Consider the following 14,205-nt stretch of genomic DNA (forward strand, 5'->3'; position numbering starts at 1 on the left):
GTTGTCATTCTTCTCGTGGGAGTGAGAGATATTTCACGGCAGTGACTGAACACAGTTCAGTTCAAAAAGCAAATACCTGAGATGTTCATAGTCACTGCTGAGGCCGAGCGGTGATTTTCGATATTAGTTGAGTGACTCTTTCCTTTAAAGACTACTGGTGAGTCATGTCAGAGAACTTTTTTTATAAATAATAGGGCTGCAACTAACATTATTTTTTACCTTCAAGTTACCCAAGGTCACCTTACATAAAATAAAAGCATAAAATAACAACATCAAACATTATTGAAACCAACAATCTGCTGATTATTAGCCCGATGAATCAATATGTTGTTTTGTCTAGATACAGTCAGAAAATGGTCAAACATGTTGATGCGTGTTCAGTCGATCAGCCTAAGATGACATCTGCCACTGCCTTGTTTTGTCCACAACCAAAAGATTTTTGAATTACTGTCATAGAGGAGTATGAGAACAGAAATGATTCACAGTTAAGAAACTGGAATCAGAGAATGTTTTCCTTTAAAAACAAACAAGAAATGATCAACAACAAATGATCAAAATAGTTGTCGATTAATTAATTATTTGACAACTAATCAGTTGATTGATTAGTTATTACAGCTCAAATCTAAAATAAGGGGCTGTCTCCTGGGTTTTAGGTTTGCCTGTGTCTGCAGCCCTGCATACTGTCCATGCATAAACATGCACATACTTGACCTTTGACCTTGTGTTTGTTGTCTATACCAGAAAGGGGCAGGTTACCATCTGGATCTGTTCTGGGTGGCCGTTCTCCTGGTGGTTTGCTCATTCATGGGCCTGCCGTGGTACGTGGCTGCCACCGTTATCTCTATCGCTCACATCGACAGTCTGAAGATGGAAACTGAAACATCGGCTCCTGGAGAGCAGCCGAAGTTCCTGGGAGTGAGGTAAGACTGCTACAGTATGTGTGTAAACTATACACTGAGCATTTCATCAATAGATCGTGTTTTACTTTTTCTTCTCTACCTGGATCCATATGTGATTGACAGACAATCACCCGGATGGCAGCTAAGATGATTTACAGAATACAAAAATCCTGTTTGGGAATATTGAAGTGTTTTGAAGCAGTCTTAATTCATGAGCACATGGTAAATTAACTGTACCCTGTTGCTGTAGCACCACCTATAGGTGAGATGCCAACAAATGCTACAGAATCCCTCTGAGAAGTTGTGCACCTGTCATCAAAGTTTGGATGAGGCTACAATTTAATGTTGCAGCCACTGAAAGCAGCATACAGCATAGCAAAAAACCCCAAATGGATCCAGATACTTTAACACACTGTATTGAATTGAGAAAGAAATACATTTAAAGACGGGTTGCAGAAAAATATAATGTGATAGGACGTAATAGTGGGCTGTTATTTTAGGCATGAAAAGAGAACATTTTCTTTTACATCGACAGTTCAGAAGTTATGAGACAGTATGGGAAATTTAGTCTGCAAAAAAGAAGAATCACCTTGTTTATGGAAAGAAATTCTCTCTGCTGTCCATCAGTGTCTCCATGTACTCAAGTGAAGTTGTATAATTGTATTAATTGGTTAAACTAATGAGCTCATCTCACTGCGACTTAGGAAAACACATGCAATCTTCCCCCATTTGACAACACACACACACACACACACACACACACACACACACACACACACACACACACACACACACACACACACACACTTTAAAAAACAAATCAAAACTCCTCTTCCTCTATTTGTTTTTTTTGTGGATGTGTGTTCTTAAGTTGCAGGGCATTGAGATGGCAAAAAGACACCTTGTGATGTCTTTCCTGTTTTTTAGAGGTTGTTTTGGGGGAGCTGTTTTCGTGTCTGCTTGGTGACATCCTCCAGAGGCTCCTGATGTGTCAGCTGCAAGCTGAACTAACAAACTCTTGTCATGCAAGACCCTAAAACATTCACACCAACTTTGAACTTCCTACGATGTTTGGGATTGTCTTGGCTTTGGCTAAACTGAGTGAGATCTGGGAAATGATTGATAACCTCAAAAAAATCAGTCGTTTTTTTCTTGGACATTATTATTGTAGTTAAAGGAGGAAAGAAAAGTTTAATAATGACATGACTTATGACTCTTGTTTTCTTCCCTCTCTTTTGTTTTGTAGAGAGCAGAGGTTCACCGGTGTCATCGTGTTCATCCTGACAGGACTGTCTGTATTTATGTCTCCCATTTTAAAGGTAATCAGAGATTGTCCTCTGATTTGTTTGTGTTTGTTAGTCACTTGGTCATCTTGAGAAGATTAAACTTCAGAGACTGAGCTCAATTTACAGATTAAATCAAAGTAGGACTGCTTTACAGCCTGAGATAATGTCATGCTGCCAAAATGCCACTTTGTTTAAACAGATCTCAGATTCAGAGAACTTAAATAAGATTTACAGTGAGGCACAAAAACATGTTGGCATGAAAGTTTCTATTATGAAAAGGACGTGAAATGAAACAAACACAACAAAATAAGAAAATAAGACTTTGTTTACGAGGTTCAATGTTTGGATTCTCATTGATTAACTTTTTGCCAAAAAAAGGGATAAATAATTAATTCTGCCTCAGTCAGTCCGCAAAACTTCCGTTGCGTGCAGTCTGTGTGTGACGAGGTCAGAGGTCAGAGGTCAGTAGAGCACAAAAGATTATAGTATAGATTAACTCGAAGACTTATTAACCTTCAGGACCACCCGAGGGACCTGTTTCATTCTTAAAAGAAAAGAAAAACACAGAATAGTCCTATATTCTTTGTTCTGTATAGATGCTAACATCATTGGTAACACTTTGGTTGAAGGAGACTGAAATAGTAACTGACCGATTGACAACAGTCGTAAGTATTCATAAGGATTCCTTTATATTCGTGACAGGTGTCATGTCAAAGCTACATCAGTGCTACAACATCATTTATCTTTTTATTAATCAGTGTTTACAAGCCCCTTTATCTAACTCAATCATATTAGTGTAGTGTTTGCTTTTCCGGGTTATGTTATAAATTTAATATTAAAATGACAAATGTACATCATATGTGTGTACATATAAATAAATATCCTTGAAACTGCTTTTACTTTCAGGCCGATTGTTGATAACGTGTAGCTCTCACTTAGTAATAGAAGCAAAATATTTTAGGTAAATGTGAAAAGATAATTCAAAGCAGCGTCTCACATTTATGACCTCCTGAATTATTACTGTTAACATAAATTCACATTGATTTAATCTTTAAAACAAGCTTTAATCTGCTTTCTCTGTCCTACCTAGTTTATCCCAATGCCTGTGCTGTATGGAGTCTTCTTATACATGGGAGTCGCTTCTCTCAATGGAGTGCAGGTAAATCTTACAAAGGTTTTATTTGTTCTGTACAAAATCACATGACATATAAGCTGAGGGGAACCTCTCTGATACTCTGACACACTCATGCATGCAATGCATCCCATCATTTGTGTCTGAAACTTATCTGTCTGCAGTTTATGGATCGCCTGAAGCTGCTCCTGATGCCGGCGAAGCATCAGCCGGACCTGGTTTACCTGCGACACGTTCCCCTCAGGAAGGTCCACCTCTTCACCTTCATCCAGGTCCTTTGTTTGGCTCTGCTCTGGATCCTTAAGTCCACCGTGGCTGCTATTATATTCCCTGTCATGGTAAGAAGAGACATTTGTATATTAAGATTCAACCAATAAACAATAAGATGATTTTTAAAGGAACTTTCAGCTGCTTCTAGTGGATTACATCAGCAGAAGGAGTTGGCACAGTTGTTTTTGATTAATTTTCAGTTGTGTTATGTTATGCATCTCTGTTAACGGAGGCCATGAAGACTAATGCTGAAAACTAAAAAAATGTTTACAGTAAGTGGCCCCTGTGTTAGGAAGCTTTAATCAACCTGTTGTTTCAAAGGTCAAATATTAATATTTAGGAATAAAGGGTTATTTTCAAGATTTTAGATTTAGTTTGGTTTACAACCAAAACATAAAATAATAACCAGTCCTGTCACTATTCTTTAAGTCAACTGGAGCAAAAATCAAACATATTAAAGGAGGATTGTTGAGATGGAGTCAGTCCAGTCAGCATGACACTGAATCACTCTGTAAACAGAGGATTGTTAATGTGAGTGATAAACCAGTTATGATAGTCATGGTGTTTCACATAATTACAATTCAGAACTCACAAAGAATGACTGACACTGTTTCGTTGGTCTGTGTATGAATGTTATTTATCAAATTCCATGTGTTAAGATGGGCCTCATTTATCACTTGTGTTATCTAAGCTGCTTAAATTTATGCCATTTTAAAAAACATTATATGTTGTGTGTATTAAACATATCTAGTTTAATTGTCTTGAAGTTTTGCAAAATCTTAACACAATTTTAAACATTGTTGTTTTGTTTGGTTTGAAACTACCAACAATCATTTAATGATATTGTCTTTTGCTGAAGATTTTAACAAATGATTATTGAAACATCAGCTCATGAAAAATAAAATAAATCTGTTGAATGTTTGCAGGGATGTTAGAATACACTGTAGTGTAATTAAACAGACCAGGCTGACCAACACTAATTCAACAAATGAGAGTGGAAACTTGCCTCACACTCTAATCCTCTCGTTCTTCTGTTTTTAGATCCTTGCTCTGGTAGCCGTCAGAAAAGCAATGGACTACATGTTCTCCCAGCATGACCTCGGCTTCCTGGATGACGTCATCCCAGAGAAGGATAAGAAGAAGAAAGAGGACGATAAAAAGAAAAAACGGGACAGCATAGACAGCGACGTTGAAGACGTAAGAGTTTTGATCCTGCAGTTGAATGCACCAGGCTTGTATCTGTGAGGAACCCGATACAAGTAAATGTATTGTATTTTCTCCAGTTTCTTATCATTTGTTTTACATGACAGCCTGATTACAAGTCTCTCGAACTCACCCACAACCTCCAGCCCTGCTCCCTGCTCCTAGTTCTCTTTTGCAGCAGCATGTACCGTTTGAGCGGTTAGTTACTGGCTAACCAACATCCAGGTGTATAAACGTCAGAGATGAGCTTCTCTCAGTTTCTTTTACATGTTCATGTGGCTGACATGGAATGCAAGAATATTGTTGTATGTGTTATTATACTTCTGCATTTATAGCTTCAAACTGAGCTAAAGATCAAGCCCAGAAGCTGGAAGCAAAGGTCCTCATGTATCCACTCAGCCCCATTTGTAACCGAGACTTGACCCGAGATCCAAGCTGGCCTGCGTTCAGATTGTATTTGGTTTAATTGGTTTGGGAACAGTTCTGTTGTTTTGTGGCACAACTCCAGTCTGCATTAATGCGTCTTAACACTGGAGTGGATCCCAACTGCCACTCTCTCAGCTCTGATGACATGGTGCATCTTAATCATTGCAGAAAATGACATGTTTTTTTTGCTGCACATTTTAAACCAAGGATGTGCTTAATGCTTTTCAGATCTGGTATCATTATCTAGACTTTGATTAGACATCGTGTTTGGGAAACTTTTTTTCCACAGACTAGTCAACTCTCGTAAGTGGTTGAGCTGATGATAATGATGTGACTCCACAACACTTGAAACGTGCATACGTGGACCACTTTCAATGGATAACAAGCTGGCTTGTTTTTGTGATCACTGACATAGAATGATGCATTTGTCCAGTTCTAGTAGTCAATATCCAGTGCATTCAAGTGAAAGTGAGTCAAGTAAAAATTACTCCTCTCAAATGGAAAGCGCTTGATGGATTATGCCCTTATTTTTTTCTTTTTACATGGCAGAATGATTTGTCTTTTTTTTACTGTACTCCTCAACATAAAGCTCTTAATGCAATGTTGCATTTACTTTTACATTTTTTTTAACCAGGAATGTATAAAATGGAGCCTAATATAGCAGTCGCATCCCGACATCTCGTTTTTGTAATCAAGAGTTCTGTATTTTTCAGTGGAAGTTTCCTTAAAGGTGTGATATGAGCAATTTCAGTAAAGCAAAACAAAACAAAAGCAACAGAATATGACGTTTATCAGAGACCTTTATGTATTCTGTTGTGGATAAATCTACTGAAGTTAGCATGCTAATCAGCTAGCCCCTTGCCATTTTGTACGTCAAGCGTTGTTAACAAACAGCACTTGCACTATCTCTATGCTCCGAGCTCCCGGTCTAGGCACAGAACTGCTAGCTGCATGTTAAATAAGCTTACTAGCTAACTGCAGCCACAGTTTGCAGCAGTTAGTGGTTAGTGGTTGTTTGGAGTTGTTCAGAGTGTTAATTCAAATGATACTTACATGTTGCACCTTATTAAGAGAAAATGTTTGGCAATGAATGTACTCGGGGAAGGTCATGAAAGATTTGGTAATACATGCATGCGTGTGCTGATGCTAACTCATCCGACACCCCCAGAGGTCCGGTCTCAGGATGTGCATCTCCTCTCTCCAACAGTCTGACTATCCTTATAATGAGAAAGTTCCCAGCATTAAAATCCCGATGGACATGATGGAGCAGGAGCCCTTCTTAGGTGATAAGGCGTCTAACAGTGAGTAGACCCCGAACTACCAGCAGTGCAGAAGGAAAGCTACTTCTTCCTCCTGCCTGACTCTCCTGCTCCGCTTGTGTCTCCACTGACTCCAGATCAGAGTGCTTGATGCTCTGTTGCCTGTTTATCCTTCGCTCGCTGCATGATATTAACATTTTTTTTCCGTCTTTGCCTTTCTCTTTCTTGTGTCTCAAAACATGAAACATTAACTCTGTCTTCTCCTTTTGTGCTTTGCTCTTGGATTAATATGCCTTCCAGCAACACTGATCTTATTTGTCTGTCCCCCTCAGAATTTTTCCTTCCTTGGCCTAACCCTTTCTTTTCTTTACAATTTCATCCTACCTGTTCAAAAAAGCTGTTGATTTCATGGATTTTCAAGGGTTTTTATTGCATGAACTTACACAGATTGTTAAACTGTATTATTGTTTTTTTCAGCTTTATGCAAAAGATCTCTACATATAACTTGGAAGACTGTGTGCCTTTTGTTGTGTGTGGTTAACCGTACCTTATGAAGCTTTTAACACTTCCTCATCATCATTTGCTTTTGCACTTAACTTAAAGAGGTATTTTAAAGTGCTGAACATAATGGTTTGAATAGATATTGTACGTGCATGTGCAGGTTGTCAATCCACCCAAATCAGCTAACGGCTAATTGTAGTGGGTTTGTTAGTGAAATCAGTGGCAGTCCTAAATACATGTAAAACTTTAAAGCATGTGTCAGAGAGGGCTGACTGTACAAGTATGGCTACAGGCACATTAATGGCCGTTTTCTTTCTTTGACAGGAGAGAAGTCCCCATCATTCCTTGAACGTCACACATCGTGCTGAGCAGCTTCGCTACTACCAGGCCAACTGCTTATCCAGGTAAGATGTGTCCGTGTGCTTGAGGGTCAGCCACACACTCTCGCAAATCTTCTCACCTAACAGGCCAAATTAAAGGATAAAGAGGGAACAAAAATAAAAAAATAACAGGCCACTGATTTTCTCTTTGAATTCATTCATGAATGTGGCATCAAAGCTTGCAAAAGGTCAGAAGGCGAGCTAACTAGCTCACATTTAATGCTAATCTGAACTTTAAAGGTCAGCGAGGCTAATTAAGTAATCTATAGCTAAATGATTTTCAGTGACTAACAGACTTCTTGCTTCTCTCTGGACTTAAGACCTGCAATAAGTAATTTTTTTTGGGGCCACTTGGGTGCAGTGGAAACAAGTTGTAAGCACAACATTGACCCATCATAAACTTTTAAGTTTATTTGAGAAACTTGTTGGCAACTTCCTTAAGTCCAGTACTTGTACTCTTTAAGCTCTGGTTTGGATCTTTACCACCAACATTTCTGGCTCTTTAGCTGCCGAATGCCTACACTGTGTTCAGTTGCTAGTTGTTGCAGAGGTAATAGGATGCTGTACAGTAAGTGTGAAGCAAAACAGTTAACTGAACAATGAGCTGATACTCCTTAAAGATGAGGGTAGCTAAGAATTTCACATTGTTGTACAGTTCAAATTTGTAATCTTTTAAAATATGATTTAATATTCCAATGTTTGTCACCAGCAACATGTGGTTACCACAAACAACTCAAAATGATATTCACCTCTACTTGACATGAACTAAATCTTGAACATCTTTTGAATCTCATCATCTGCCGCAGAATATTTCAGATTTATATCAGATAAAATCTCCTGCAGACACACAGATCAAGGCCCATTTAGAGTAGTAACAATGGTCTGAAACTGACCCAGTCTATGTGGCACCGTGACTAAAGGCCTTTGTTGCGTGATAACTACACACTGTGGTTCGCTTATATGAGCTTTAGAGGAGACAATCAGACTCAAAGAGGCAGAACAAGCCTTGTTTTTTGGGCAAATATTTAGAGCGATGATTATGATGCTGAAGAAGAGATTATGTTTCTTCATCATGCCCACAACCTCTCTTGATGACCAGGATCCGCGGGTCATATGCACAGGGTCACGTTTTTGTTCCAGTATTACCCCATCTGCTCTAAGATTGTCAGAGCAGTGCAGACAGAGGAGGATTAGTGGTTGGGACAATGTGTGAAAAGCGACTGTGATCACAGCACATCTGTGATGCCAACAAACAACTTACGTGATTTATTTTTTCTAATTGGTCTCAAGCTGGAGAAATCAGACTGACAGGCTGTCGTTCGTTCACATGGCTGGTGACTAACTATAAGCAAAGTGTACTGATGGAGGTGGAAGAAGTATTCAGATACTGTATTTGAAAGTGAAGTCATGAATTTAAATGTTACTTATGCCAAACATACTAGCATCAAAAACCATCAAGTAGCAGTTATCAAAAGTAGAGGTAGAAATGTCCCATTTTATGATACTACATTATATCATATTATATTAAATCATCCCATTTTTATTACTATCACATTACTTACTGCTGGCTGAGGTGAAACTTCTAACTACCATACTGAATACATTATTATTTACTTTAACTCCTTAACAATTTGTCATTTTAGAAACTCAGTATAGATTTTCTAGTGAAGAATTTATTCTTACAAATAACTTAAGTTAAAGTACAACCGAAATTTCTTCGCTTGCCATTGATAAGTAGCTTTAATTGGCCCGATGCTGTAGATAAAAAAATGTTGTAGCCTCCTGTCCTGGCTGGAAATGCAGATATAAAGAAATCAAGACTGGAAGAGTTTGATCTCACGTTACTTTGAAGACCTCTGGCCTTTCAGTGGTCTGTGCACATGTCCATTAGAGTCACTGACGTCATACAGGGCATGAACTGCAGTGATGCTCTGGTAGTGATGACATTACGCTGCTCCCACCCCCCTTCCAAAACTAATCCTGTCCCCGCTAAGATTGAAGCCAAATTGCTTTGAGCTCAGATGACCTCAGGAACCATCAAACGCGATCACTGGTTCTATTTCTGCAGCCAGAGACCAAAACGCGATGCTGTTGTTGCTCACGCAGTAATGATTTATCTCAGTAATGCGTTGATAAACACATCATTTTATACACGTCACAGAGAAGACGGAATTATGACGAAGACACTAAATTGCAGCAGCCTACAACCCCTTCGATTAAACTCAATCTCTCAATCAGTTTTTCGGGAAGTTGTCAGACTATTTGTCAACTAGGAGCAGTGACTTCCTTCACTCACCAGCCAAGATGTTACCACTGGGTAGTATGATTTAACATTTGGACAGAGCCAAGCTAAGCTAAGCTAACCAGTTTGTGGCTCCAGTTGCATAATTAGTGTAGGACATAGGGGGATATGTTGGAAGAAATGGAATGTAATATTAATTATTATGTTTTTGTATTAGTTAAAACATAGTTTGGTAAATTACTTTAGAATGAAGCTTTTATATCTACAGAAGGAGCACTTTGTCTTCTACAGAGTCGGCCATGTTTCACTGCTGTGCAGCAGCCCAGAATGGACAAAGGGTCTTTCGAGTTTTTGTCTTTTAAGAAGCTGCTGTAGGGAAGCTGTTTGCATTTTGTGATCCCACCACTGAATCCCAATAAATCCCACACCCTGAACTGTCAACATATAAGAGATGAGGGCATCAATCTTGTGATTTGACTCTCAGCAAGAGAATGATTACGTGTATTTCCAAAAATGTCAAACTGTTCCTTTGATTTAAGGTTATACTACATTATATCCAAGTGTACACTATGTCCTAACAATAGATGTACGTGTGTGTTTCAGCCCTGAGATGAGTCCACTGAAGTCTGTGCCTCAGATTAGAATAGAGATGGACCCAGACGATGATAATTCATTCTACTGGAAGAGCAGAGGATCTGAAACGTCCTTGTAGAGCACCGAAGCACCACCAGGCGAATCCTGCAGCACCCGCAAGGCAACTCGCTCTTTTCCCTTTCCTTTATGTCTTCATTCCTTTTAACTCCTTTCCACAGTTTTCAGGATTTTTGCTCTGAATAGGTGGTTCTTAAAAAAAACCGAGAGGCGACAAAAAAATCTGTCTAACACGACAGTACGTTTCTCATAATGAAGCTATTTTAAAACCATGTCTGTCTTCACTAGCTTGTCTCGGTATTTTTCTCACTGCTTCACAAACACTGTCAAATGTAACTCCTTACTACTCTACTATGCAACTCATCCCACATGTCGCTGATCTACAGTAAAGCTGTGGCTCTCTCTGACCACGCATGGAACACCCTCCCTGCTCTCTATATATATTTATATATATATATATATATCTATATAAACATATCTATATAAATCTATATATATATTATATATCATCTGTCTGAACTCTTTTTTTTTATATAAATTGAATTATTCTAATAACATTTTCCTGTAGCAGGAAAATTATGTTTTTTATAGCTCTACCTCTTGTTCTAGATCAATGGCTTATTATGAACAAATGCAACATGTTGATTTTTGACGCAGCATGGGGTTTTGATATTTTCTCTCTGTCCTCTTGTAGAGTTGAAATGATTCAAGAGATTCACTGTATTATAGCGTGTGAAGGAAATGTGTGCAAATAGATCTTTTAAGTTAATTAACAGTTAATTAATGCATATTTGTATGTGCAGATGAGGTAAATATTTTTATCATCACTTTTTGATGCGGTTTTGATTGCTTCACCTTTCTAATTTTCTGAATCTTTCTCTCACGTGTTCACTTCAAAGCTTTTGTTACTTGTTTGAATTAAAATCATACATTTCTTCATGTTTTGTTTTTTCCTAATGTTTTTTTTTTTTTTTTAAATCATTATGTTTGTGTGTATGTTGGTAACCTTTTTCTTGTGTCCTACCTTTTTGTTTCTTTGTGGGTAGAGAACAGTTCAGCTAAACATAATCATCTGATTTTCCTCAGCCAAACTTTAACTCTAACTCGGAGTGCATATCATATAGTTGCTTGTTCTGCACAAACTACTTTACCTAAGTGGCTTATAAGAGATCGATCCTGACTGAAATTCTCATAGCAACGATGTAACAAATAAGAAGGGAATCAAATCCATGTAAGCTATATGCAGTGGGACGGCTTCAGTCCGCAGCCAGTGTATTTTGTTTTTGTCTCGGTGGTTGTTTGAATTGTCTGATGTGAGAATGGGTTCACAGATTAAAAGAAAAAAGTTATACAGTAAATGATTTTGATTATTTCAGGTCTATCTTAATCTAAATCTCACGTGGTATTGGTTGCTGTTATTATCTTTACCTTCCAAGTCTGAGTCGAGTCTCAAATTGCAATGACAATGAGCCCACATCTGACAGGGCTGGGCAAAATGTGTGATATTCGTTGTTATCGTGACATGAGACTATATATCGTTTTAGATCTTGATCATTATAATTAGAACGTGATATGAGATCAGTGTTGTACACGAAGAACATTTCACCCCGGCCCTAATCTCTGGTTAAAACATGTATAGACGGCTCCCAGGACATATGTCTGCCACAGCTCAGCATACGAACTTAATTGAAAGACCATAATTTCCACTACCACTTTCATTTGTCATCATGCTAACATTTCGAATACAGTTTTGCACTGTGTTGTAAATCTCTTCTGCCATCCTTTTTGCAGTGTATTTGCATTAGGAAGGTATTGTTATCAGCAAATAATAACTGTGCAATCGTGTGAGTATTACATTAAGATGGACTTTGATTGAATCCAGACTGATCCTTAAAACAAATCATCCGCAGTCGTTTTTTTACTTACTTTGCTTAAATCAGGCTGAAGATACATAAGCGTCTTACTCACTTCAGTCCACTGCCACATACACAAAGTATTGAGCCCCTCAGATATGCCAACTTGACTTTTACTGGCCAGTATTACTTCCAGTACAACGAGCCAGACTGGCTTCTTAAGCACTGTTTGTCATGACAGTATCCCCACTTTATCTCTAAAGGGCACACTGTAGCACTTTCTCGCTCTGATTTTTACGTCTAAGTGTGTCATGTTTAACTTTAAGCTGGAAGTTGTCTCTGTCTTCATCACCACTATAGATTCCAATTTAAACTTTGAGATAAATGAGCCGCCTTCCTCTTCTGAAAATCATGTAAATACAGCAAAGGCATGTCGGTTCAGACCAAAATGCATTAAAGGTTACTTTGTTTCAGTTCATCAGCCGAAGTGACGATGTTGTTTATTCTCCACATCAGTGTTCTTAGACGTCAGCAGCAGAGCGTGGAAAGAAGTGTGACTTCATGTCTGAGATATACTTTGTGTGGAGTTGAAGTGCGTCGTACTGTGTTAGCAAGTCGGACAACAAATCTACAACATGAAATGAAAACCTGTTAATTTTAGCATACAGAATACTGATGTTTTTGTTTTGTTTTTGATTAACTTTTTGTGACTTTTTAGAACAGGTGAAATGGTTTATTTTAGAATTTATATTTTTCAAATGAAATGTATATTGAAAATAAACAGAATGATCAAATGGTGACGGTGTGCAGCTTTTTCATTGAGAGTGGAAAAACCAAGCAAATATTGTAAGGAGACGAGAGCTGAGAGTAAATTAACATAAAGGTGATATAATTCTGTCAATTATAATAATCTTACAATAATCTATCTATCTATCTATCTATCTATCATTCTCCGCATTAAAGCCTGTCACATCAGCTGTAAATTGAACACACAATATTAACAACTTCAACCGAGAACCGTTCCCCCTCTCCTCCACATGATTACTAATCGAATGGCTCCCTCTGGTGGCCAAACAGTTGCATTACAGCCTGCAGAAACTAGCCGTCACACAAATGTCGGCAAAGTTCTCGTTGGGATTCAAATCACCATAAATTAGCTGCTGCAGGACTGACTGCAGGGAGACTCGCTCCACTAGTCCTGCTGCAGTTAGGCTACGGCTGCCTGACGTTTGCTCTTTTGCACGTTTACAGGAGAAAGTGTTTTCTGACGGTTGCAAAGAATTCCCTCAAAGTAAATTTAGTCAGAAACCTGCAACGAAAACTTTGAATGCCACTCAAGCAGTAAAACTGTCACATTTATATGACACAGTAAAGAATATAGATCTAATGAGTGACCTAATGATTGTACTTGATGTTATGGGATTTTAACTCTCGCTCTCTTTAGTCAGGGGCAGTCCAGCTTCATGGTGAAATGAATTACCTGAGTACAGAATCACAGTCAAACTGATATTAAATTTAACAGCAGCTGTAGAAGCTATGTGTGTGTGTGTGTGTGTGTGTGTGTATGTGTGTGTTTTACTGTGGGTTATATCTTTGTGGGGACCAGTGACTTTTGGACTTGATTTTATGGCTGAGGTTGGTTTAGGTTAGAAAAAGTTTTTAAAAGAGTTACAAGTAGGTTTGTTTAGGAAACGCCTCCAATACTGCCTAAAATGCTGAAATCTGTGTGTCTATGCACCGATTTGACACCACTTCATATATTTATTAGATCTTCATTGACTGAATTAACAAACTGACCTTAAAGGACAACACAATTTCATACTGTTTTACTTTGTTTATATGTGGCTGCCATTATTTATTTTTTTGCAAAAGTAGCCAGTATCCATGAACAACAAGCAACTTTAGTAACTTCACATCCATAATATCCACACAGGGTTAGCAGTGGACAGCTGTTTTATAATGATAATGTGTATGTGTATTATTTAACACACTGGTATCAGATCAATATTCAGTATCAGCTGATGGTGGAAGCACAACTCAACATCTGTGCCCAGGAGAGAGCAACAGTTCTCTGTTGTTTGAGTCAAGGAGGAGGGAGAACAT

General features: G+C 38.2%; 1 protein-coding gene across 3 annotated transcripts in view; it reads left to right on the plus strand.

The window, feature by feature from the left end:
* slc4a4a (solute carrier family 4 member 4a) overlaps positions 1-12,897 on the plus strand; it is a 57,886-nt gene extending 44,989 nt beyond the window's left edge. For 2 of the 3 annotated variants that reach the window (XM_037097560.1, XM_037097559.1), the window contains exons 20-27: positions 742-920; positions 2,146-2,218; positions 3,276-3,344; positions 3,482-3,655; positions 4,629-4,784; positions 6,424-6,517; positions 7,301-7,380; positions 10,202-12,897. In XM_037097560.1, coding sequence (XP_036953455.1) covers positions 742-920; positions 2,146-2,218; positions 3,276-3,344; positions 3,482-3,655; positions 4,629-4,784; positions 6,424-6,517; positions 7,301-7,344 — 789 coding nt within the window. In that variant the 3' untranslated portion in view covers positions 7,345-7,380; positions 10,202-12,897. The remainder of the gene's footprint in view (positions 1-741; positions 921-2,145; positions 2,219-3,275; positions 3,345-3,481; positions 3,656-4,628; positions 4,785-6,423; positions 6,518-7,300; positions 7,381-10,201) is intronic. The other variant, XM_037097561.1, reaches the window with a different exon arrangement.
* Positions 12,898-14,205: the final 1,308 nt, after the last annotated feature.

The sequence above is a fragment of the Acanthopagrus latus genome, chromosome 5, assembly GCF_904848185.1.
Source record: "Acanthopagrus latus isolate v.2019 chromosome 5, fAcaLat1.1, whole genome shotgun sequence".
Taxonomy (NCBI): domain Eukaryota; kingdom Metazoa; phylum Chordata; class Actinopteri; order Spariformes; family Sparidae; genus Acanthopagrus; species Acanthopagrus latus.